The sequence below is a fragment of the Ranitomeya variabilis genome, chromosome 4 (genome assembly GCF_051348905.1).
Source record: "Ranitomeya variabilis isolate aRanVar5 chromosome 4, aRanVar5.hap1, whole genome shotgun sequence".
NCBI classification, from domain to species: domain Eukaryota; kingdom Metazoa; phylum Chordata; class Amphibia; order Anura; family Dendrobatidae; genus Ranitomeya; species Ranitomeya variabilis.
In genome coordinates, this window is record NC_135235.1 from 38367733 (window position 1) to 38393361 (window position 25629).

A 25629-nucleotide genomic window follows, 5' to 3' on the forward strand; every position below is an offset into this window, starting at 1 on the left:
ACATTGAAGTCAATGATGATAATGTCTGCAGCAGTTTCGTAAGCTCCCTCTAGTGGTGACTGCAGAAAGACAGAATTGTATCATTAAACTCTATGGAGGGAATTTATAGTTCAATCTGCACTACTTCGTTGGATTAGGAAAATTGCAAATTAGATTGCATAACAAATTAGAGAAAAAAATGCTTTAAAAATCAAAAAAATAAAAATTTATTAAAGCTTATGAACACCTTTAGTTTTTTGCAAATGTTAACAGTTACTTTTGTTGCAGATTTAAAGGGGAGGTACATTTTTTAAAAAATGGTGTAAAGTACAGTACAGACCAAAAGTTTGGACACACCGTCTAATTTAAAGGGAACCTGTCACCTGAATTTGGCGGGACCGGTTTTGGGTCATATGGGCGGGGTTTTCAGGTGTTTGATTCACCCTTTCCTTACCCGCTGGCTGCATGCTGGCCGCAATATTGGATTGAAATTCATTCTCTGTCCTCCTGAGTACACGCCAGCGCAAGGCATATTGCCATATGCCCATATGACCCAAAACCGGTCCTGCCAAATTCAGGTGACAGGTTCCCTTTAAAGATTTTTCTGTATTTTAATGACTATGAAAATTGTACATGACAGAAAAAAGACTGGCACATCCAAACTAGTGTGAATAGGTGCATACCAGTAGCAGCTACCTCCATATATAATATACAAAAAAAGGTTGCACTCTATCGTGCCAAAGCATGTCTAATATGAAATACATGAAATTTGAATAGCAAAATGGCTTTTGAACATTAGAAAAATATTTAAGAGACGCTTTGCACAGAATTTGATTTAATCAAATAGTGTGAGCCCATCAACCATCGTCAAGGTGGTCTCATTAAACTGATGGGTACCTGACCAAATTCTGTGCAAAGCGTCTCTTAAACATTTTTCTAATGTTCAAAAGCCATTTTGCTATTCAAATTTCATGTATTTCATATTAGACATGCTTTGGCACGATAGAGTGCAACTTTTTTTTGTATATTATATATGGAGGTAGCTGCTCCTGGTATGCACCTATTCACACTAGTTTGGATGTGCCAGTCTTTTTTCTGTCATTTCTATGTTAGCTTACTGACTGAGCACTCCTCCCCTCACCATCTGGTTTTTAATTACATCTAGTCACACTTGGTTCCGGCCAACCCATATGTAGGCTTTGCTGAGAGAGGTGTCCATATTCACCCAAGCATACAGACATTAGCCTTCGGTAAGTGTTCACATTTGGACAGGGAGGTCAGGTACCCATCAGTTTAATGAGACCACCTTGACGATGGTTGATGGGCTCACACTATTTGATTAAATCAAATTCTGTGCAAAGCGACTCTTAAATATTTTTCTAATGTTCAAAAGCCATTTTGCTATTCAAATTTCATGTATTTCATATTAGACATGCTTTGGCACGATAGAGTGCAACCTTTTTTTGTATATGAAAATTGTACATTCACACTGAAGGCATCAAAACTATGAATTAACACATGTGGAATTATATACTTAACAAGAAAGTGTGAAACAACTGAAATTATGTCTTATATTCTAGGTTCTTCAAAGTAGCCACCTTTTGCTTTGATGACTGCTTTGCACACTCTTGGCATTCTCTTGATGAGCTTCAAGAGGTAGTCACCGTAAATGGTCTTCCAACAATATTGAAGGAGTTCCCAGAGATGCTTAGCACTTGTTGGCCCTTTTGCCTTCACTCTGCGGTCCAGCTCACCCCAAACCATCTCAATTGGGTTCAGGTCTGGTGACTGTGGAGGCCAGGTCATCTGGCGTAGCACCCCATCACTCTCCTTCTTGGTCAAATAGCCCTTTCACAGCCTGGAGGTGTGTTTGGGGTCATTGTCCTGTTGAAAAATAAATGATGGTCCAGCTAAAAGTAAACCGGATGGAATAGCATGCCGCTGCAAGATGCTGTGGTAGCCATGCTGGTTCAGTATGCCTTCAGCTTTGAATAAATCCCCAACAGTGTCACCAGCAAAGCACCCCCACACCATCACACCTCCTCCTCCAGGCTTCACGGTGGGAGCCAGGCATGTAGAGTCCATCCGTTCACCTTTTCTGCGTCGCACAAAGACACGGTGGTTGGAACCAAAGATCTCAAATTTGGACTCATCAGATCAAAGCACAGATTTCCACTGGTCTAATGTCCATTCCTTGTGTTCTTTAGCCCAAACCAGTCTCTTCTGCTTGTTGCCTGTCCTTAGCAGTGGTTTCCTAGCAGCTATTTTACCATGAAGGCCTGCTGCCCAAAGTCTCCTCTTAACAGTAGTTGTAGAGATGTGTCTGCTGCTAGAACTCTGTGTGGCATTGACCTGGTCTCCAATCTGAGCTGCTGTTAACCTGCGATTTCTGAGCCTGGTGACTCGGATAAACTTATCCTCAGAAGCAGAGGCGACTCTTGGTCTTCCTTTCCTGGGGCGGTCCTCATGTGAGCCAGTTTCTTTGTAGTGCTTGATGGTTTTTGCCACTGCACTTGGGGACACTTTCAAACTTTTCCCAATTTGTCGGACTGACTGACCTTCATTTCTTAAAGTAATGATGGCCACTCGTTTTTCTTTACTTAGCTGCTTTTTTCTTGCCATAATACAAATTCTAACAGTCTATTCAGTAGGACTATCAGCTGTGTATCCACCAGACTTCTTCTCAACACAACTGATGGTCCCAACCCCATTTATAAGGCAATCCCACTTATTAAACCTGACAGGGCACACCTGTGAAGTGAAAACCATTCCCGGTGACTACCTCTTGAAGCTCATCAAGAGAATGCCAAGAGTGTGCAAAGCCGTCATCAAAGCAAAAGGTGGCTACTTTGAAGAACCTAGATTATAAGACATAATTTCAGTTGTTTCACACTTTTTTGTTAAGTATATAACTCCACATGTGTTACTTCATAGTTTTGATGCCTTCAGTGTGAATGAACAATTTTCATAGTCATGAAAATACAGAAAAATCTTTAAATGAGAAGGTGTGTCCAAACTTTTGGTCTGTACTGTACATAAATTAACAAGCACCGGTTACTCACTCTCCCTGGGTCCAGCATCGGCTGTGACTACATTAGTGACGTCACGTCAACAGCGTACATCACCCTTCCAGCCCCTCACTGAGCTCAGTGCTCATGCAGAGGTTGATAGTGTGAGGCAGTGAGATCATTGGCTGGATACAGTAGTGACGTGTACTGTTGAGATCAAGTCACTGCTATAGGCACGACATTGGGAGAGGAGCAGCAGCGGGAAGCTGGTGCTGAACCCAGGGAGGGTGAGTACTTGATGAGTTTGTTATTTTATGTACGGTTACATACTTTGGGGACCACTTTATTGAAAGTGAACATTCCCTTTAAGTTTTCAAAAGAATCACATGGGAATGTGGGAAAATGAACGCATGCAATGCATGTCATCAGGATTTTGTGCGTTGCATGTTTTTTTTGCACACTGGAGCCTGTTGCTTCTTTCAGCGGTTTTCACCCATTGAAATGAATGGGTGGTAAAAAAAACGGTGAAAAAAACGCAACAAAAACGCAGGTATCAGATTTTGCTGCTTTTTTTGTGCCAAAACCCGATTCTATAGAATAGGACTTTTTCAACATAAATTTATCAGCATGCACAAGAGACAAATCTAGCATGCCAAAACCACATAACAAAACGCACAAAAAAACGCATCACAAAAGCAGCAAAAAAACAAGAAAAACCAAGGAAAATGCCCAGTGGTGGCAAATATATCGACAGCTTTACAGTGGTGCAGTCACTACATACTGTAGATGATTTGTAAATGTCTTACATCTTAGAAGGAGGAAGAAATCATGAACTTTGTCTCAGCGGTTCCAGCTCTGACTTATGCCACAAGTACTTTGCACCCTATTGCAGTTGTAACATTTTGGCGTAAATGTTGGGATCATTACATTTGTAAATATATTCATGTGCCTATAACCAAGTGCCGCTATCAAGGTCATACAACATTTGATGGACAGATTTTTATCGGGGTCCCAAAGCTCTATGTTGCTCCACCAATCATTACCTATTAAGCTTTAATACACTTATCCATGCAAGACCGAAACATGGATTATTAATCCTCATTATGTCCGATATTGCCAAATTCTGGTGAGCCAGGCAGCAGCTGGTGAGTAACTTATGACGTTGATATAGTTCCCTTCTGTACAGAAGAACCTGCCCTGACGCAGGAGGTCAGGACTCAGGACTTGCCTTTAGTTGTACGCACATTACATAATCATATGGAACAGAAGACATTTTTTGGGGGGGACATATCCATATACCATGTAGCATTGCTTACCCGTCGTAAATAATCTTCAGAGTTTTGTAAAGTGTCATTTAGAGAATCGCTCGAGAGGTTAAAATGTTGGCTACAGGATCCAGGAGGCAGCTTGAGATGTTCGGCTTTGTAGAAGAGGTGGTTGCTTGTAGAATTAGCCTGTGGCTCCAGGACATATGCTCGGTTTTCAAGTGTAATTAATCCCCTGAAAATAATCATACAGGATGGTTATTGGAGAATGTTATTAAATATTCATACGACGCATCTGCATGATGCATGCCTAGATATATAGGGCTGTAATGTGTGCATAACTAAAGCCGGCCATAGAGCAGAGAATAAACGGATGCCCCTTTAATCCATTAATTTTATTCCATATACTTTCTGTATATCAGAGTAACAGTTGGCTATAATTACTCCCAGCTCTTTGTTGGTATGGCTGCAGCGGTAACATCACAATGACATCAGGTGACCGCTGTAAACAATCACTGGGCTCAGCAGTCATGTGCCGCCTACAGTGACATCATAGCAGTGATTGCCTGCAGTGGTGGTGTGATGTCACCGTGATTCCACTGCTGAAGTCATATCCACAGTGCTGAAAGATGGGGGTACTGTAAATACAGATGACTTATTTTAACAAACAGGAAGCCTATGAAATAAAAAAAATGAACTAAATAAAGTCTAAATGTAGCCATAGACATGAAAGCAAACCTGCTGCTTCTGGTGAGACCAGCTACTTTATGTATATGGAGACCTCCTGTTTCTTGACAGATGACGCCGGGGAAAGAAGGATCACGCACGTTGAATATTAGTGTTGGATTTGTTCTTAAAGAGGTTGTCCACTACTCGGACAGCCCCTTCTTCCTGTTATATTCTCCAGTGTAAAATAACAATAGCCTATACTCACCTCCGGTGTCGGCACCACTCCAGTGATGTCGGAGCCTGGTCTCCCGGGGCTCGCGTGACGTTATACAGAGGCGCTTCATTCTCACTCCCTTTGGACAAAACTGACATTGGGAGGAAGCCAGAGAGCCGCAGCAGTTCTCGCTTCTTCCAGGTGTCAGTTCTGTTTCAAGGAAGTAAAAAATTAAGAGAACGCTGATTGGCTGCAGGGTTCACGTGGCATAACTACATCACGCATACCCAGGGAGGTTTGGCACCGACGTAATTGAAATGGTGCTGGCACTGGAGGTGATTATAGGATGTTATTATTTTATATGGGGTAAAATAGCAATTCTACTACTTGGACAACCCCTTAAAAGGAGGACAGCCGCCGCCAGAGGTTCTTGCTCACCTGCCTTAATTGAAAAACACATATATATGCTCAACCAAGCTGACTGTACATGTACATTTGTAACAGAAGGGAAACTGAGAGGAGCAACTGTCGTCCATCAGTCTTTGAAGCTACTTGATAAAGTTATAAAGCAGGACATCACTGCATCTTTTCATTACAAAAATAACGTTTTTGCACCCTGTTTGGCTTCCTCAACCTATGTGTAAGGAGATAGACAAGAGAAAAGACACACATAGTTGATGTCTAACAAAGTGACTACGATGAGCAACAAAACCATCTGCTGGGCAAAGATGATAGAGAAAGTTAAAACAGAAAGAATTGCTTTAGCAGGAACTCAAGGGTGAAGTGCATGTTCCCTCGGGTAAGAGTTCGGAGGAGACAACAGGTCATGTGATAGCTGTGGTGCAGTTAGTGATTATAAAAGTCCCAGGATAGCAGTGAAGGGGAGGCGTTGGCGCTCGAAACTGTAGTAGGACAGACATGTGGTACAGCAAGCTGGCTTACAGCCACCTTTTTGAGACACCAGAAAAGCAATAAAGAGACCAGATCTGAGAGAGACCAGACCTGAGTTTAGACCTGAGAGAGACCAAACCCGAATGAAGACTAGAGAGAGACAAGACCTGAGTGAAGACCTGAGAGAGACAACACTTAAGAGAGATCAGAGCCGGGAGAGTTGAGAGAGACCAGAGTTGGGAGACATAAGCCGAGTGTTGTGAACTCTGTTTTCGGACTCCCTCCTGTGGTCGTGAGTGGTACTGTGTGAGTTCTCTCTTTAGGCTCCCTCTGGTGGCTCTTTTGTTATTCTGCGGGTCTGTGGCTGGGATCAGCTGCCTCGTCACCTGTTAGTCAGGTTGGCTATTTATCTCACCTGGACCATCACTCCTTGCCTGCTGTCCTTGTTACTCAGTGCTGGTTTGGTTCACTCCTGACTTCATTCGTAATCTGGCTCTTCAAGTGAAGCTAAGTCTTGCTAGTTCATTTTTGCTCACCTTGGTTCTATATGTTTCTCAGTATTTTATGAGTTCAGTCCAGCGTACTAATATGTGACCTTTTCGCTTGCTGGTAGCTCTGGGGTGCTGAGGTTCTCCCCTCACATCGTTAGTTGGTGTGGGGGTTCTTGCATCCTCAGCGTGGATATTTTTGGATAGGGTTTTGTACTGACCGCATAGATTCTTTACTGTCCTCTTTGTATCTAGTGATTAGCGGGCCTCCTTTGCTGAACCTGTTTTCATTACTGCTTTTGTGTTTTCTCCTTTGCTCACCGTTATTATTTGTGGGGGGCTGTTCTATACTTTGGGGTTATTTCTCTGAGGCAAGTGAGGCCTTTAATTTCCCTCTAGGGGTAGTCAGTTTCTTAGGCTGTGAAGAGACGTCTAGGATTTCAGGAACGTTCCATGGCTGCCTATAGTGTGTGCGGTTAGGATCAGGTTTGCGGTCAGTCCAGTTACCACATCCCCAGAGCTCGTCCTATGTTCACTTTCTTAGCTGGTCAGATTTGTGATCCTTAGCCACTAAGGATCATAACACCGAGTGAGCAGAGTTACAGCCGAAAGAGAGACGACTAGGCCACAGCAGAGGGACATTCATGTGAGCCGTCGCTTCCAGTATAGATGTACCGTACAGAGTGGGGACTGTTGTGGACCTGGTGGTTAGGAGCACCCGGAATGACCTGATGGTTAAAACAGAAAAACCTGGGACAAGCTCGGAGGAGGTGGTAACTCTACTGACCGCAATCCCTAATCCTATCACACACACTAGAAATAGCCGTGGAGCGTGCCTAACTCTCCCTCGTCCCTGCTCTCAACGGTGACGAAGACGGGTGAATATGCCCTTTCTCCAAGGACTCCTTTACATAACTCCGCATAGCGGCATGTTCTGGCACAGATAAATTGAAAAGTCAGCCCTTAGGGAACTTACTACCAGGAATCAAATTAATAGCGCAATCACAGTCCCTATGAGGAGGCAGGGCACTGGACTTGGGCTCATCAAATACATCCTGGTAATCCGACAAAAACTCAGGGACTTCAGAAGGAGTGGAAGAAGAAATTGACATCAAAGGAACATCACTATGTATCCTTTGACAACCCCAACTAGACACAGACATTGATTTCCAATCCAGTACTGGATTATGAACCTGTAACCATGGCAAACCCAACACGACAACATCATGCAAATTATGCAACACCAAAAAGCGAATATTTTCCTGATGTGCGGGAGCCATGTACATGGTCAGCTGAGTCCAGTACTGAGGTTTATTCTTGGCCAATGGCGTAGCATCAATCCCCCTTAAGGGAATAGGATTCTGCAAAGGCTCCAAGGAAAAACCACAGCGCCTGGCAAACTCCAAGTCCATCAAGTTCAGGGCAGTGCCCGAATCCACAAATGCCATGACAGAGTAGGACGACAATGAGCAAATCAGAGTAACAGACAAGAGAAATTTAGGCTGCACAGTACTACTGGTGACAGACCTAGCGAACCTCTTAGTGCGCTTAGGACAATCAGAGATAGCATGAGTGGAGTCACCACAGTAAAAACACAGCCCATTCTGACGTCTGTGTTCTTGCCGTTCAGCTCTGGTCAAAGTCCCATCACATTGCATAGGCTCAGGCCTCTGCTCAGAGGACACCGCCAAATGGTGCACAACTTTGCGCTCGCGCAAACGCCGATCAATCTGAATGGCCAAGGACATTGATTCATTCAGACCAGCAGGCGTGGGGAACCCCACCATAACATCTTTAAGGGCTTCAGAAAGACCCTTTCTGAAAATTGCTGCCAGGGCACACTCATTCCATTGTGTAAGCACAGACCACTTTCTAAACTTCTGGCAATATACGTCTGCTTCATCCTGACCCTGACATAGAGCCAGCAAGATTTTCTCTGCCTGATCCACAGAATTTGGTTCGTCATAAAGCAATCCAAGCGCTAGGAAAAATGCATCTACATTAAGCAATGCAGGACTTCCTGGCTCAAGGGGGAATGCCCAGTCTTGAGGGTCACCACGCAACAAATAAATAACAATCTTTACTTGCTGAATGGGGTCACCAGAGGAGCGGGGTTTCAGAGCAAGAAACAGTCTGCAATTATTTTTGAAATTCAGAAATTTAGATCTATCCCCAGAAAACAAATCAGGAATTGGAATTCTAGGCTCTAACATCGGATTCTGAACTACATACTGTATCTTGAATACTTTGTACCTTTGCAGTGAGTTGATCCACCCAAGAGGACAAACCTTGAATATCCATATCTACACCTGAGTCCTGAACCACCCAGAGGTTAAGGGGAAAAGAAAGACAAAACAAGCTGCAAAGAAAAAAAAATTGACTCAGAACTTCTCTTATCCCTCTTTTGAGATGCATTAACACTTTTGGGCCAGCTGTACTGTTGTGGACCTGGTAGTTAGGAGCACCCGGAATGACCTGATGGTTAAAACGGAAAAACCTGGGACAAGCTCTGAGGAGGTGGTAACTCTACTGACCGCAATCCCTAATCCTATCACACACACTAGAAATAGCTGTGGAGCGTGCCTAACTCTCCCTAGACGCCTCTTCACAGCCTAAGAGCTAACTACCCCTAAAGACAGAAATAGAAGCCTACCTTGCCTCAGAGAAATTCCCCAAAGGAAAAGTAGCCCCCCACAAATAATGACTGTGAGTTAAGAGGGAAGTGACAAACACAGGAATGAAACAGATTTTAGCAAAGGAGGCCGAATCTTCTCTAGATAGACAGAGGATAGGAAAAGGAACTATGCGGTCAGTATTAAAAACTACAAAAACCACGCAGAGTGTGCAAAAAGACCTCCACACCGACTCACGGTGTGGAGGTGCAGCTCTGCACCCCCAGAGCTTCCAGCTAGCAAGGAAATATCATAATAGCAAGCTGGACTAGAAACATAGCATGTACTGAGAAATATATTCAAAAACCAATGAACAACAAATGAACTATCAGGGACTTAGCTTCTGCTGGAGTAGACAGGTAATCTGAGAAATCCAAGAGAGATCTGAACCAGTACTGAGACATTGACAGCTGGCATGAACTAACGATCTGAGCAGAGTTAAATAGGGAAGCCAGCAGAAGCAATAAGCGAGGGCAGCTGAGAAAGCCAACCTCAAAGATCAGCAGTTCCACTCAAAGCCACCAGAGGGTGTCCAAGGACAGAACTCACCAAAGTACCATTCACGACCACAGGAGGGAGCCCGAGAACGGAATTCACAACAGGGGACCAAGGCTGTGCTTCAGGGAATGAAGGTGGCCAGTGTGACAAGTGGGACGAGTAACTCATCAACCTGGGACTTGCAGTCTAGCGGGTGGCATAGTCGACTCTAGTTAGGGTCTGTGTGACATTTTAAGTTGACTATGGTGACAGGCCCTTTAGAGACAGTGACGCTCTGTGGGTTGGGGTATTAGGAATCATAGAATGTTAGAATGGGAAGGAACCTCAAGGGTCATTGAGTCCAACCCCCGTCAATGCAGCACAGGATTCACTAAACCATCCAAGACAGATGCCAGTCCAGCCTCTGTTTGAAGACTTACATTGAAGGAGAACTCACAACCTCTCATGGCAGCCTGTTCCACTCATTCATCACTCTCACTGTCAAAAAATGTTTTCTAATATCTAATCTCTATCTTCTCCCTTTCAGTTTCATCTGTATCTTCTCCCTTTCAGTTTCATTCCATTGCTTCCATGTGAAAATGAGATTTGCCCTTTTTCACATGTAAAGCGCCATGGAATAAATGGCACTATAAAAATGTCTAATAATAATATTAATAATAATAATAATAATAAAAAAGGATGATCCCACTACACTGTGACATCCCTTCAGATATTTGTAGACAGATATTAAGTCTCCTGTTAGCTCTTCTCTGAACTTGCTCCAGTTTTTCAATGTCTTTTTTGAAAAGTGGTGATCAGAAATGGACACAATATTCCAGATGACCGAGGAGGAGTAGATTGGGATAATTACTTCACGCTATTTAGACTCTATGCTTCTCTTAATACATCCTAGAACTGTGTTTGCCTTTTTTGCTGGTGTATCAATCTGTTGACTCATGTGCAGTCTGTGATTTTTTAGAATACCCAAGTCTTTTTCACACGTGCTGTTGCTTAGGTCTATGCCTCCCATTCTGTAGATGCAATTTTCGTTTTCCTTGCCCAGATGTAGAATATTGCATTTTCCCTGTTAAATACCATTCTATTAGCCGCTGCCCCATTGTTCAAGCTTATCTAGATCCTTCTGAATCCTTTCACTTACACTCATGGTACAAGCAGGAATACTTAAAGAGTAACCCTGGTTTTAATTTGTTACCTCAATAAGAGAATAGTTCTTATGAAAATAATAAACTTTGTAATATATCTTATCAGACAAATCTTCTTTCTCCTCCTGGACTGATCGATCATGCTCAAAATTCTCAATTCACAGGTAACATGTGTCTTTAGCGAATACACACTTTCCCATTGCTGACAAAGGATATGACTCTTGGTGCTTATAAAGTTCAATGGAACTTGATGTGGAATGTCTGTGTCTGTCTCTAGCTCCTCCCTTCTCCCATCCCCTCTTCTCTCCATAGATTTTTAAAAGCACCAACTCTCATCTTTTATCTCAGTAATGGAAAAATCACTGAATACACATTTTACCCATGAATTGATGGTGAGTAAGCAGTCCAGGAGGAGAAAAAAATTCTCCACCAAGTTGCTTTTTTCATGGTGAATTACAAATTATTACAATGGTTACTCTACAAAAAATAAAACAGGGATACAAAGGGGAATTAGAGTTCCTGGCAGCTTTACTGATAAACTGGTATCAGGCACACTTTACAACATTATTTTAGTGGTGGTTACCTTCTTTATATACAAGACTCTATATGACTGCAGACTTGTGAATCCTCACAGCGTGCAGTGTGTGCACGGTCAGGATTCTCTTGGGTCAGCGCTGGAAGTAGGCTGGTACATGACCGCAAGCATGTGATTTCCATACATGCAGTCATGTGCCGACTAGACGTGCACAGCCTTGCACAATAATAATGAATTGAAGGAGGCCGTCTAGTTGGAATGTCGCCGTAAGTATGCGAATTGCATCTGTAGCCACATAACCGCCTTCTCTAGGTTTCAGCAGCGGAGACTTCTGACAGCGCGCACCGTAAGGGTGCAGTCAGATGGTTATATAAATCAGGCCGAGATTAGACCCTAATTCACGAAATGGCCGGTGGCTCTCCCGACTTGAGCGTGACAGCTGACTTTATTTCTATGCAACTGTCACGCTTGGGTCAGGAGAGACGCTGGATGGTCTGTGCATTGCATTCCGATCTTGGTCCGATTTATACAACCATCTAACTGAGCCTTAAGGTTTCACAAGTCTCCAGTCATGTAGAGTAACTGCAGTCTTGAGCGCCAAGCTTGGACAACCCCTTTAAGTGTATTCCCTAATATCCAAAGTGCCCCAAATCAATGGAATGTTGGCGGGACAGTTGTACATCACCACTCTATTTATTGTCGGGGAGCGGTGTGTACAATTTACCAAATTAGGACAACACCTAATAAAACTGTCCCTCTTCTTAAAGAATGCCAGCCCTCCAAACCCCCTTTTTACCACTGTAAATTTGGGTGGTCGGAATTAAAAATGCATAATGGTATATATCTCTAAACATCAGTCCTTGAACCTTGCCCTTAGGTTCTGCAGTGACAACAAAAATGTTTTTATTACTTAATTTAAGTTTGGCAATTTTACACCTATGTCCAATTTTGCAAATTTTCCACTAATGATCCATTCATAAATTTAACAAACAAAAAGTAAATGAAGTAACCGATGGGGGAGTCAAATATCATGTGACTGCCCATTGATGATAAAATATTAGGCTCCGCGATCTACTGTATATTTGGGTGTTATCCCTTTATTAAACAGCATAAAGGATAGAAATTCTAAATATGCAACCACTGAGGATGTTTATGTAAAGAAGCAAAATGTAAAGAGGGATTAACAAGAAAGGAAATTCTACTTGGAGCCATTTTTCAAAGGTAGCGTTTTAATGCCAATTTTTGATAATTACAGTGATTAAACCATCACCGTGGGCAAACGCTGTGTTAATTATCGCATATTGAGGTCATTGTTTGTTAAATAATTATATAATGAAGTTTAGAACAAAAATCAACACATTTAGCGAGCTTGAAACATAAATTGGTTAATTGCATTGCTCAGCTCGAGTCCTCACCTTAATGGAGCTAGCCTGTTGGCAAGACAATTTTAAGGTCTGTTTAGTTTACGCTTTGCAGGGCAAAGGGGTTATTTTGCGAAAATGGATTATGCAGGAAGTTGTACTGTCATATTCTATTAATGAAAATAGGCAAACATTGTTATGAATGCCAAGTCTTAAGATAAAACGGCTGCCTACATCTCAAGCAAAAAGGGTTTAGACAGCCGTTGCGATGTAAAGGAAATTAGCGCTGATGTATCGAATGACAGCCTTTTAAAAAGGAATAACTGGTATATCAAGCAGGGAGCGTTCTAATTAGAGCGCTCCAGTCATTGCAATGACACAGAAAAAATTGTCTTGCATTATGACCACCACCTTGCTTTCTGATTATGTCCCTGATGTGACCTCTTGTCATCGACCCTGATTGACCACCTTTCTTGACGCAAGCTTGCTCCACTGGTCAGCATCTGACTCCGTGGCTCCAGCCCAGAGGTCCCTGTTTAAGTCCAGATGCCTGTACAAGGGTTAAAGAGTGAAGGCCTTGGCATTCTAATCAAAGCAGTACAGTCAATGTAATGACACAGAAAAGAATCGCATCAATCGATCTGTTAAACACCCAATTTTTCATGATCCCTCTCCCACACGCTTTGCCACAGAGGCAGCATCTTGTGATCACTATATAAAGCGCATATCGTAGCATTCTAATGACAGCACTCTAGTTATTTCTGCGACACACAGAGTTCTAATTATCAATTTATCAGACTACATTTTCCACGATTCCGCTCTCACTTACAAAGTATTTTAGTAAACTACCACCTTACCACAAAGGCAGCAGTCTTGTGGTCGCTATATACTGTACAGAGCATTCTAATTAGAGCGCGCCAGTCATTGTAATAACACGGAAAGTATCAATCAATTTATCAGACACAAAAATGTTTATGATCCCTCTCCCACTAACAGAGTATTTTAGTAACCATCTCTTTTCCACAGAGGTAGCAATCTTGTAATCACTGTATAAGGAACATCGCATTCTCTCGAGGGCACTCTAGTTATTTCTATGACACACAGAAAATTCTAGTTATCGATTTAAAAGACTACATTTCCCTTGATTCCCCTCCCACTTACAAAGTATCTTAGTAGACTACTACTTTACACCATAGAAGCAGGAGTCTTGTGATCGCTTTATACTGTACAAAGCATTCTATTGAGAGCACTCTATGGATTACAACCTGTTACATCCTTGTCTGAATCTGTTCTTTCAACCTCTACCTCTGCCACCCGGCAGTGCCACTTTTACTCCGTGCCTGGACAGTTCACACCCTATTTAAACTCCTTTCAGTTTGCTGGGAATTGGCAGTTATAGTTATTTACTAACTCGGTCTGTTTTCCTGAGATACCCGCTGACACTATTTTGACTTAACCATTTGTGTGCCTGTTGATTCTGCCTTTGACTCCATTTTGCTGGTTCTGACCTCATTTACCTCCTGACTTCACCCCTTCTAACTTTGTCTCAAATCTGCCCTTTCTGGTTTTGACTCGGCTTGTTGACTCTCCTTTGCCAGCTCACTCCACCGGCCAGCAGTCACTCTGTGGATGTAACCCGGAGGACGCCGTTGTAAGTCCAGATCCCTGTATGGGGGTTATGGGTGAATGCCAGGGTTTATGCAGAATTTACTAAGTGAAGTGGCTTGAGCAAAGTCTGTCAATGGAAGCACTATTAAAAACCTCTACACTACCACAGTGCAACCTTTACACTCACATAAATGTTCCATAAGCAAAAAAAGACAAAAAACGGCACTGTCCGAACAAAGCCAAGGCTGCTCCGCTTCTGGAGCCAGGTGCCAATCAGCCGTCATAGAACCACCAGCCACACATTTTCAGATCGGGTGCTCTTCAGAACAAAAGAAGACGATTCCAATAATATATGCAAGAGAAAAGAAGGCACTCACCGGTCTAAAAGTTAGCGATCTTTATTCAATTTTCATGTAAAAAAAGCTTCATGGCCGGGGAGTGAGAAAAGGAGCTCCTACAAGCAGGCCATTTCGCGCTGTGCTTGCGCTTCTACGGGTCAGTGTATGTGAAAGAGTGAAACAGGGAAAGGAAATATACAGGCCACAATATATAGGGGGAGTGTATTGTGGCCGGTATATTTCCTTTCCCTGTTTCACTCTTTCACATACACTGACCCGTAGAAGCTCAAGCACAGTGCGAAACAGCCGTCGTTTGCTCCTGCTCGTAGGAGCTCCTTTTCTCACTCCCCCGATGATGAAGCTTTTTTTACATGAAGATTGAATAAAGATCGCTAACTTTTAGACCGGTGAGTGCCTTCTTTTCTCTTGCATATATTACTCACATAAATGATTCTAGTTATCAACTTACCAGACACAGAATATTGTCATGATCCCCGGATCACTTACAAAATACTTTAGTAACTACTACAGTAGCAAGGAGGTGGCAGTAATGTGATCTGTGAATAGTTTACAGAGCATTCAAATGAAAGCACTCTAGTAAGTACTTTGACATAGCGAGAACTAGAATGATCAATTTACGATACAAAGTATTTCCATTACCCCTCTACCAATCACAAAGTATTTAATTACCCATCACTTTACCACAGAGGTAGCAGTCTGATTATCACTACAAAATTTACTGATCATTCTATTGGGAGCACTCTAGTAAGTACAATACAGAGAACTCTAGATTGATTTACCACCAGACACCAAGCTGTCATAAAAGAACATTTTGAAGACGGTATTCTCGTGAACCCTGTATGACTCAGAGAGTATTTTACTGACCACTACTATTCCACGGGGGCAGCATTCTTGCGATCACTATATATTATACAGAGCATTCTAATGTTAACCTTGTCATACTCAGAACATTCTAATGATCTGTCTATCTGACACTTTAAAGTGATCAATGTGTTTTAAAAAGATATTCTTATGAGCCTGTACCCAAGTCAGAATACTGCAATCCAACCACTATCCGGCAGACTAAGCACTCTAGTGATTACTAAATGATATAGAGAGCATTCTAATTCTCACATTAACAGCAGGGAGCATTCTAATGACCTGCATACATGATAGAGAGCACTCTAGTTAATCTTGTACAGCAAAAAATTGCATTTTTGTGATCACTAAATGATCCATCATGCATTGACCTTTACAATATACATAGTATTCCCATGATGACTCTTATGGGGCAGACAGAGAGCACTCTGATGTGGAGAGCATTCTAATGTAAAATTATTTTCAATCCAACCAAGGACAACATCCGCATGGAGTTTGTATGTTTTCCCTGTGTTTGCTTGAATTGCTCCGGGTTTTTTGGTTTCCTCCAACACACCAAAGACATACTAATGAAGAATTTAGACTGTGAGCCCCTCTGGGGACAGTGAGTAATGCCAATGCCCGCAAAGCCCTGCAGAATGCGTTGCCACTATCTAAGCAACAGAAATAAAATATTTTTTTTTTACCTGAGGCCAGAGCAGAAGCTTATACTGACAGATGATCCAGGATATCCTTCTACATCTCCGTGATAGTAGCAGCGATCCTTAAAGAGAAAACCAAAGAAATGTCACGGCTAACAGCTTTGATTGGCCAAATGGTTAATAATTCTCATTGCAATCAAAATAATCCATTCTAAGGATTGAAACTTTTCTAAGGGGAATTTTGCAAAGAGAAGAAGGTGTATTTCTGCTCTAATATTCTATATTTTATTTCAGAAATGTACTACTTATGTCATTGCTGTTAATGACATTCCTGTGTGAAGATAAAGCTGTCTTCTGTACGTCTGTAGTCATTATAAGGATTAAAAAAGCCTACTTTTTCACCCAGAAACGGCGCCACTCCAGTCCAGGGGCTGTTGCCATTATTTTCACCAAATTTCTGCCAAAGGTGTCACAAACTCAAGAATAAGCTTAAAGGGATAGGAATGTGGATAAATACCGCGCTGGTGGTAGGAGGAATTCAAGATGCAGATGAAAAACATAATCAATTACAGTTTTATTGTCAACGCGATTCCAGGTCTTCTTCAGGAGACCACAATTACAATACAGAAAGGGACTGTGAACTGGTTTAAATAGTTTCGAAATTAAAACACTGTCTCCAAAGAGGCTAAAAAGAACATTCCCCTGGGAGTCTATTTAGTGTCTCATTAATGACCTCACTGACAAGGCACTCCAGAGCCTCATTCTTGGGTTAAAGTTGGGAATTGACAAGAGGACATCACAAGAGGAGTGCATGCTCCAATCATCGTCTATAGGACTTCCAGAGAAAGTGGAGTACAGTGCTCTGCTGTTTTTGGCAGTTTCATCTACAATGAACATAATGGAGGTTGAGTATTTGCACAGACGAAGTTCTGTAGAACCCTGTTCTCAAAATCGCCGGAGGCCCCAGTGGTCTGACCCTCAACAGTCAGTAATTTACCCATTATTTTATGGATAAGGGATCATCCAAGGAAACCTGATAAATTGTACTATGCTTTTTGCAGTTCCTGAAGGAGAATGTTTGGTGTTCTTTGAATCTCTCTGTCAACAGATGTTTGAGCCTATATGTAGACACAAGGGGTGGACAATGACAGCAATTCTGCTTTGCGCATCACATGTTCCAGGTTTGAGTCCCTTCATGAAACATTTATACTGTGAAAAGTTCAAAGAATTTCAGTCATTAGCAGAATTTGCAGTTAGTTAAGCTTGAACATATCTATACCGCCAGCCCTTATTGACCATGTACTGGAAAGCAGGGTTGTGGAGTCGGTAAGCCAAACCTCCAACTCAATTTCCCTTACTCCAAGACTCCGACTCCACAGCACTGGTCACTACTGAGCATGTACATAAAGTGCAGCACAGATTCATCTCAGCTAAAGAAGGAACGAGAGGCTAGCGCACGACTTATTGTTGATTTGATGGTGCTAGTGAATGGAACCAATGATCCCATAGAGAGGTAAAGTCTGTAATCACTGCACTCATAGAAGTGAAAAAATTTTCTTAAAGTGAATAAGGGATGTACAAGTACGACTTGTTGATGCATCTTTAAAAGGCGACATTGTGATCAAGGCCATATTGTGGCTGAAATGTCAAAATTGCTTGTCGCCCATCACCTACAAATAAATTATTCACTTTAAGAAAATTTTCTCACTTCTATGAGTGCAGTGATTATAGACTTTACCTCATCTCAGCTAAAAGCTGAGATCCTTAGATCAGGAACAGAACAGACATTTATAGGACATTATTAATTTATTATAGGACGTTATTAGCATTTATTGCACATACCGCATTGAAGTACTGTACCCAATTTATTATATATTTTAGGAGTCAGAGTTGGTCCATGTTATACAGACTGACTCCACCAAAATGAACACCAACTCAGACTCCACGACTCCGACTTCACAGCCCTGCTGGAAAGTAGCCGTGATGGAGTCTCTCCTTGCTCCTTCAGCCAAGACCTTCTGATTTATGGACACCATCATTCAGTGTTCACATTAATCTTGGTAAAGGTCATTTGTTACCAAGGATAAGGGTTTCCATTTGGCATGGATAGAATTCTATCCCTCCTACACGTTCTTTCTTCATTCATACCTTCCTCGGTTGGGACTATATATCACCTTCCATCCAAATACTCCTTCTGAACTTGCATTAGAGTTAAGACTTCTCCTTCCTCAAAAAATGTGATAAGAGATACGTCTCATTCCAGTACATGACCTCAACTCATTATATGATGACTGCTCCGGAGAGTCTGGAACATATAATACGCTGCCAAACCCCCAGCCTCATTTCCTGGTAAAGAACATAATGCTGTTAGACTTAGAGGAATCTATTACACATCATCCCAAAGACGTTTCATCTGCAAATACTCAACCTAAAGCTGTTAAAACAAAACCTGTAATATTATATATTTCTGCACATAGCGTTCTATGAGTAAAGCCAACGGAGGTGGAACAGTATCAGTTCTATAGTGGTCATTCATCAACATAAAGGTATGTCTGGAATATGGTAATTATTTTATGAAGTCGGGGAATATTACCATGTTCCATAAATATATTGAATGTGTGTTGTCCTGTACTTCTACATGGCTTGATTGCATTTAATAATGTGATAAATATGCAAATCACTTTAACATTTATGTTGTACTACCCCCCTAAAAATATCTATCCAAAGTGCAAGACAATTCTATGTAACTTGCTGTGCACTGTTTGTTGTCAGGCAGGAGGAGGTAAGTCTGTGTCTCTCTGCAGGAAGCAGGGACATATCTGAAGTTGGGGCCGGTATTTGACTCTCTGTTCCTACTCTCTTGTCTGCCCATCTGTATATAAGCTTAACAGAGAGTTACCTGCAATGACCTGCACCTAAGTTGCATAAACTTTGCTGGCACTCACATTGAATATGTGTGACCATGTTTTTAATTATTGATTCTCACTTCAAAGGAGGGATGTGCCCTGGAGGTTCCCTACGTAAGTCCATGCCCGTGAAGAACATTATGAGGCATAGATTGCAAAGTCCTTTAGACTCCGCCCCAGTTTAGCCTAGCCCCATCCAGTACTAAAATATTGGTTACAAGCCCCTGCCTGAGGTCTGATGGTGTCTATAGGAGCAACCTGTTGGTTGCTGTACCCTGTGTTTCCACTTCAACTGCTGGGCTCCGTCGCACCTTTGTTGCGAGCTACATGTGTAACATCAGCTGTATTTTATTCCTGGGACTTTTGGTGCCTCTAAACCATGGAGCTATGGGGTTAATTCTTGTCTGGTTTTGATTGCTCCTTCCTGAGAGCATAGGGTGAGGCAGTCTGCTATTTAAACCTCTGAAACTCTGACTTCCATTGCCAGTCAATAAGTTCAGTTTACCTGGTTTATTGCCCTGTTCCTTGCTTTGGTTGTGTCATCCTGATTTATTCCATTTCTGAAATCAGCTTGTATTGTGACCACCAACTTGCTTTCTCGTTTTGTCCCTGATGTGACCTCTTGGCATCGACCTTGAATGGCCACCTTTCTTGACGCAACCTTGCTCCACTTGTCAGCAGCTGATTCCGTGGCTCTAGCCCGGGGGTCCCTGTGTAAGTCCAGATGCCTGTACAGGTGTTAAAGAGAGAAGGCCAGAGCAAACTCTGGGATCTGATAGAATGGCTTGTGCTTAACCTGCCTGTGGAAGCTGAATTCAAAAATTTTGAAATAATAATTAGATATTCTCTTTGAACAAGTTCACCAATCCATGGTACCCAAAGGCCAATGCAAAAAAAAAAAAATGTTACCACCAATATGCTACAATTCAACTGCTGGAAGCATGTGAAGACTGAACTTTAAATCAATAGTACACCCTCTGCCAGACTTCAAACTAGAATTCTTTTACCTGGCTTCATCCACATTTATATAGCTCTTTGGAAAAGATCAAACGTTTCCAGTAAATATGAGGAGCAGAACATATTTCTTCCAATCACCAAAATTAGGTTTAATTTAAAATAAAGTGTGTCAGATCAAATTTCGAGAGCAATCCACTCTGCAGTTAACTAATGCAAACCTGTCTCAGCCCCTAAGCTGAACTGTCATACGTTTGGTAACTTCATCTACACAATGGAAATGTGAGAAAATAACCGGAAATGTGGAAAGAGAAGTTCTGCATTTTACAGAACCGGGCTGAAAATTGGAAAATTGAGTAATGGCTCTGTGTGTTAACGAGACTGGATTGCTAGCTCTGAAGACGAGAAACAACTTATGTGCAAATCTACTTATATACATTCATAAAAAAGGAGCTTTACTACATCATACAGTATGACTGCATTGTAGTATGTTCACACAGGATGCATTATGGTGAGCCCGCTATATGGCGCCATTAATAGGATTTGAACCATATATATTGCATACTTGTGTGAACACGCCACATACAGACTATTTGTTTGCACAGGTGCACCAAGCGGCCAATTCCTGATTGTAGGCTGGCTGCCTTATCGGTATTATTGCACCTGTGTATTTGCCATCTTAACTTGGGTCCGCTGCACCTTGGTTAGTGCAATTGTTGGAAGCCTTGGACAGGTAAGCATCTCTGCCTGTGTACTGGTGTTTTTTTTTTAGTATGTTATTTGGTATATAATAGAATAAATCTATAGTATAGTATTTATGTGTAGCATATTATAGTATACTAGATGGTGGCCCGATTCTAACACATCGGGTATTCTAGAATATGTATGCATGTATGTAGCAGCCACATATTATATAGCGTAGGCCACGTAGTATATAGGAGCCATGTAGTATATAGCAGACAAAATACTACGTGGCCTGTGCTATATACTATGTGGCTGCTATATACATACATGCACACATATTGTAGAATACCCGATGCATTAATACAGCCCACTCAGTATATAACAGTGGCCATGCAGTATATAACACAGCCCACGTAGTATATAGCAGCCACGCCGTATATAACACAGGCGATGTAGTATATAACACAGCCCAAACAGTATATAACACAATGTGCAAAGAAAAAGAGGCTAAAAGAAGCCACAGCCAGCTCACCGATCAACTTAACAATAATGATACATGATCTCGTTTTTTCGATTAAGACCAGATGGATATCTGGTTCGCAAATTGTAGATCCAAAAAGCTTCTCTGGTTGGAAGCTGTCTTTTGGTATCTCCACCCCGCTGAGACAGATTTATACGCTCTATGCCCTGAATCGTCATCATGGATGTGTTTCCTGAATGGTACATGGTAAAGTGTTTAGCAACAGCTGATAAATTCCTATTTGGAGTGTTACTACTCCCCAAATCCCTCAGATGCTCTGATATCCTAGTTTTTAACTTTCTCGTTATGCACCCTATATATGCCAAGTTACATTCCCTACAATCAATCTTATAAACCACATTATTGGAATGGCAGTTAATAAAAAATTTTATTTGAAAAGTTTTACTGTTGTCCCTATCCTGGAATGTGTTTTTCGTCAGTGCATATCGGCACGTGCTGCAGGCAGTAACCCCGCACTTATAGAAACCCCTGCATTGGAGCCATGTACTAGAAGCCGGTTGGGGTGAAAAAAAGCTAGGTGACAAGGAGCTGCCTATAGTTGGCTCTCTTCTAGCCACAACGTTGAGACCATCCTTGAGAATATTTGAAAGGAAATCATCTTCCTGCAATATGGGTAACCTTTTTAATACTATATTTTTTATTGTGTTAAACTGGTTGCTGTATTGGAAACAGACATATGTTTTTTTCCCCTTCCCCTCTTTTTCTCTTTTATTTTCTTTTTCTAGGGTTAGAAGACTATCTCTTGGCTTTTCATCAACTATTTTTTGTGCCCTATTTAAGGTCCAATCAGGGTACTCTCTTTCTTTTAGTCGCACTTTTAACCGATCAAATTCCTCCTTTCTTAACGTTTCCCTGCTACAATTTCTTTTGAGCCGTGTGTATTCTCCCACCGGAATTGATTTTATGGTGTGCTTGGGGTGACTGCTCTTCGCATGTAATGCAGTATTCCCACTAATGGGTTTTACATGCATTTTACTATCAATAATCTGATTTTCCACCCCCATCAGATCTAAATCCAAAAACGAAATTGCACTGTGGTCCCATTTGTGGGTGAATTTGATGCCATAGTCATTGAGATTGATGTAATCAATGAAGTCTGGCACGGCAGACACATCTCCACCCCAAATGATTAGGGTGTCATCGATGTATCTGCCGTACCAGACCAAAGAACCAGCAAAGGGATTGTTCACACAATAGATATATTTGCGCTCCCAATATGCCATAGTCAAACTGGCCAATGAGTGAGAATATTTGGCCCCCATCGGAACGCCTGTCCTTTGCTCATATACAGTATTTTCAAACGAAAAAATATTATGTTTTAAAAGGAAAAAAGTGACTTGTAATACAAAATTAATTAAGTCCTGTGTATATGAGCTAAAGTTATCTAAATGATCACGCAAAGCCTCCATAGCTAAGGTATGCGGTATGCACTTGTACAGTGATATGACATCACAGCACAGCCATGAGTAATTTTTTTGCCATATTTTATTAGAGAAGGTTTTGAGGACTTCCCTGGAGTCTTTAATATATCCCGGTAATTTGATTACAAGCGGTTGTAAGATGGAATCTACCCACTCACAGAGATGTTCATTCATTGACCCTATGCCCGACACTATGGGTCTCATGGCCGGCAAACCCCCTCCTTTATGCACCTTAGGCAACCCGTACAATATAGGCATTTTTGGACTAGGAACATATAGATAATCTGCCTGCTTTTTGCTAAGAACACCCAAACTTAAACCTTCATTAATCATAATATTAATTTCCTCATTGTATTTTTTAGATGGGTTTCCTATCATTTTACCATACGTTTTATCGTCCATAAGTAATTCCAGCATTTTTTCTTTATAATCTTTCCTGTTCATGATTACTATCATCGGTGAGTCAGTATATAACACAGCCCACGCAGTATATAACATTGCCCACATAATATATAGCACAGCCCATGCAGTATATAGCAGCAGCCATGTAGTATATCAAGAAGAGCAAATGGGGGCACCACGCTGCCATGTAGTATATAACGCAGCCCACGCAGAATATAACACAGTCCTCATAGTATTTATCAGTGTGGGCACCATATCCCTGTTAAAAAAAATAATTAAAATAAAAAATAGTTATATACTCACCCGCCGGGATCCAGCGAAGCTCTGGCGATGCGTGCGCGGCTGCCGCCATCTTCCGTTCCCAGGATGCATTGCGAAATTACGCAGAGCAGAAGACTTAGCGGTCTCGCAAGACCGCTAAGTCTTCTGGGTAATTTTGCAATGCATCTCTGAGAACGGAAGATGGCGGCAGGCGCAAGCGCATCGTCCGAGGACGGAGAGTGAGAATAGCAGGTTTTTTGTTTTTTTATTATTTTTAACATTACATCTTTTTACTATTGATGCTGCATAGGCAGCATCAATAGTAAAAAGTTGGGGACACACAGGGTTAATAGCAGCGGTAACGGAGTGCGTTACCCGCTCCATAACGCGGTCCGTTACCGCTGGCATTAACCCTGTGTGAGCGGTGACCGGAGGGGAGTATGCAGGCGCCGGACACTGACTGCAGGGGAGTAGGGAGGGACTAATCGGACTGTACCCATCGCTGATTGGTCGCGGCAGCCATAACAGACAGCTGGCGAGACCAATCAACGATGCGGGATTTCCGTGACTGAAGTTGCAGACAGAAAGACGGAAGTACCCCTTAGACAATTATATATATAGATTATATTTATATACAGTGTAGTATATTCAACATTTATATAGTGTTTATATTGTGTATTTTGGTAAATTCTTGCAGAGTACATTTATATTTTTTGTATAATATTTATATGGTTAAGTTACAATATTTCTATTGTGTATGTATTATGGAGCGGGCTTAGCGCCTGAACCTGCTGCCTATACACAGTGTGTGCAATTGAGGCATTTCTAGTAAAGTACATTATTTTGTATTTTATTGTAATGTGTTTTTGTATAGTGTAATATGGTATATTATTGTATAGTATTATTTGGTAAGTTATTTTGCTGAGTTTTTTGGGGCAATGAAATACACTCATACTGCTTTCATAAGACTTAAGGAGGTAAGTAGCAGTCAGGTGCTTAATTACCATAATTGTTCATCAGCAAATGTGATCCACTCTATAAAAGCAGAAGATTGGGTAGTTTACGTGTCTGAAGCAGACATGTGATAGCACAATGCCAAGGAGGAAACACATCAGAAATGAAGCATTGTTGCTGCCCATCAATCTGGAAAGGGTTATAAGGCTATATCTTAATAATTTGGAATCCATAAATATTCACAAGTAGAATACATTCAAGAAAGTTGACAATTTTCTCCTTCTCAGGAGTTCGCATCCCAGAAAATTCATTTCAAGGTCAGACTGGGTAATGCTTAGGGAGATTGCAAGAAACCCAAGAGCTACAGTTTAGACTCTAAAGGACACAGTTAATATGTTAAATGTTTAAGTTCATTACTTTACAACTAGAAAAAGACTGAGTAAGTGTGGCTTATTTGGAAAAGTTGCCAAAAGAAAGCCTCTTTGTTTTAAAAAGAAAATGGTAGCACGGCTAAAGTTTGGAAACTTAGATTTGAACAAACCACAACATTTCTGAAACAATGTCTTTTGGACAGATAACTCTAAAGTAGGGATGTTTGGCCATAATGCCCTGCACAATTGTTATGTCTGTCAGAGGGCACAGGCTCAAAAAGGCTACTTTGGACAGACTTAACACAAGCCACTCCATCTCGCAGATTCCAGAGAAACTCTGACCACTAGTGATGAGCAAGTATACTCATTGTTCGGGTCTCCCCGAGCACGCTCGGGTGATCTCCGAGTATTTGGATGTCCTCAGAGAATTTGTTTTCTTCGCCTCAGCTGCATGATTTACGTCTGCTAGACAGACAGACATGAATACACATGAGGAATACCTGTTTGTTAGGGAATTCCCACATGTATTCAGGCTGTCCAGAAGCTGTAACTCATGCAGCTGAGGCGATGAAAACGAAATCTCTGAGCACATCCAAATACTCGGAGATTACCCGAGCATGCTCGGGGAGACCCGAGCAACAATGCTGCTTGCTCATCACTACAGACCACCCTTTAGCCCCTGTATGGGGATTTGATCTTACAATGGGTTTGATGCATTACTTCAATGGAAGGGCTGCCATCCGAAAGTGTGAACCAGAGGCAGGAATGGCCTTCAAGCAGGGTAAAAGCTGAGAAGTTGCATCAAGGACAAAGTTAGGAGACAAGCAGGTAGTTGAAATACAAGCCGGAATCACAACTGTTGTGAACTCTATTTTTGGGCTCCCTCTAGTGGTCACAAGCGGTACTGTGTAGTGTTGTCTTTCTGCAGGTTGGCTTCATCACCTGGT

At 41.8% G+C, this 25629-nt stretch overlaps 1 protein-coding gene across 1 annotated transcript in view; it reads right to left on the reverse strand.

Annotated features, from left to right (window-relative positions):
- The window catches only part of ADAM12 (ADAM metallopeptidase domain 12), a 679455-nt gene that overhangs the window by 223760 nt on the left and 430066 nt on the right, over positions 1 to 25629 (reverse strand). Inside the window, exons 5-6 of the mRNA XM_077258380.1 lie at positions 16234 to 16310; positions 4304 to 4487 (exon numbers count right to left, since the gene is read on the reverse strand). Coding sequence (XP_077114495.1) covers positions 4304 to 4487; positions 16234 to 16310 — 261 coding nt within the window. The remainder of the gene's footprint in view (positions 1 to 4303; positions 4488 to 16233; positions 16311 to 25629) is intronic.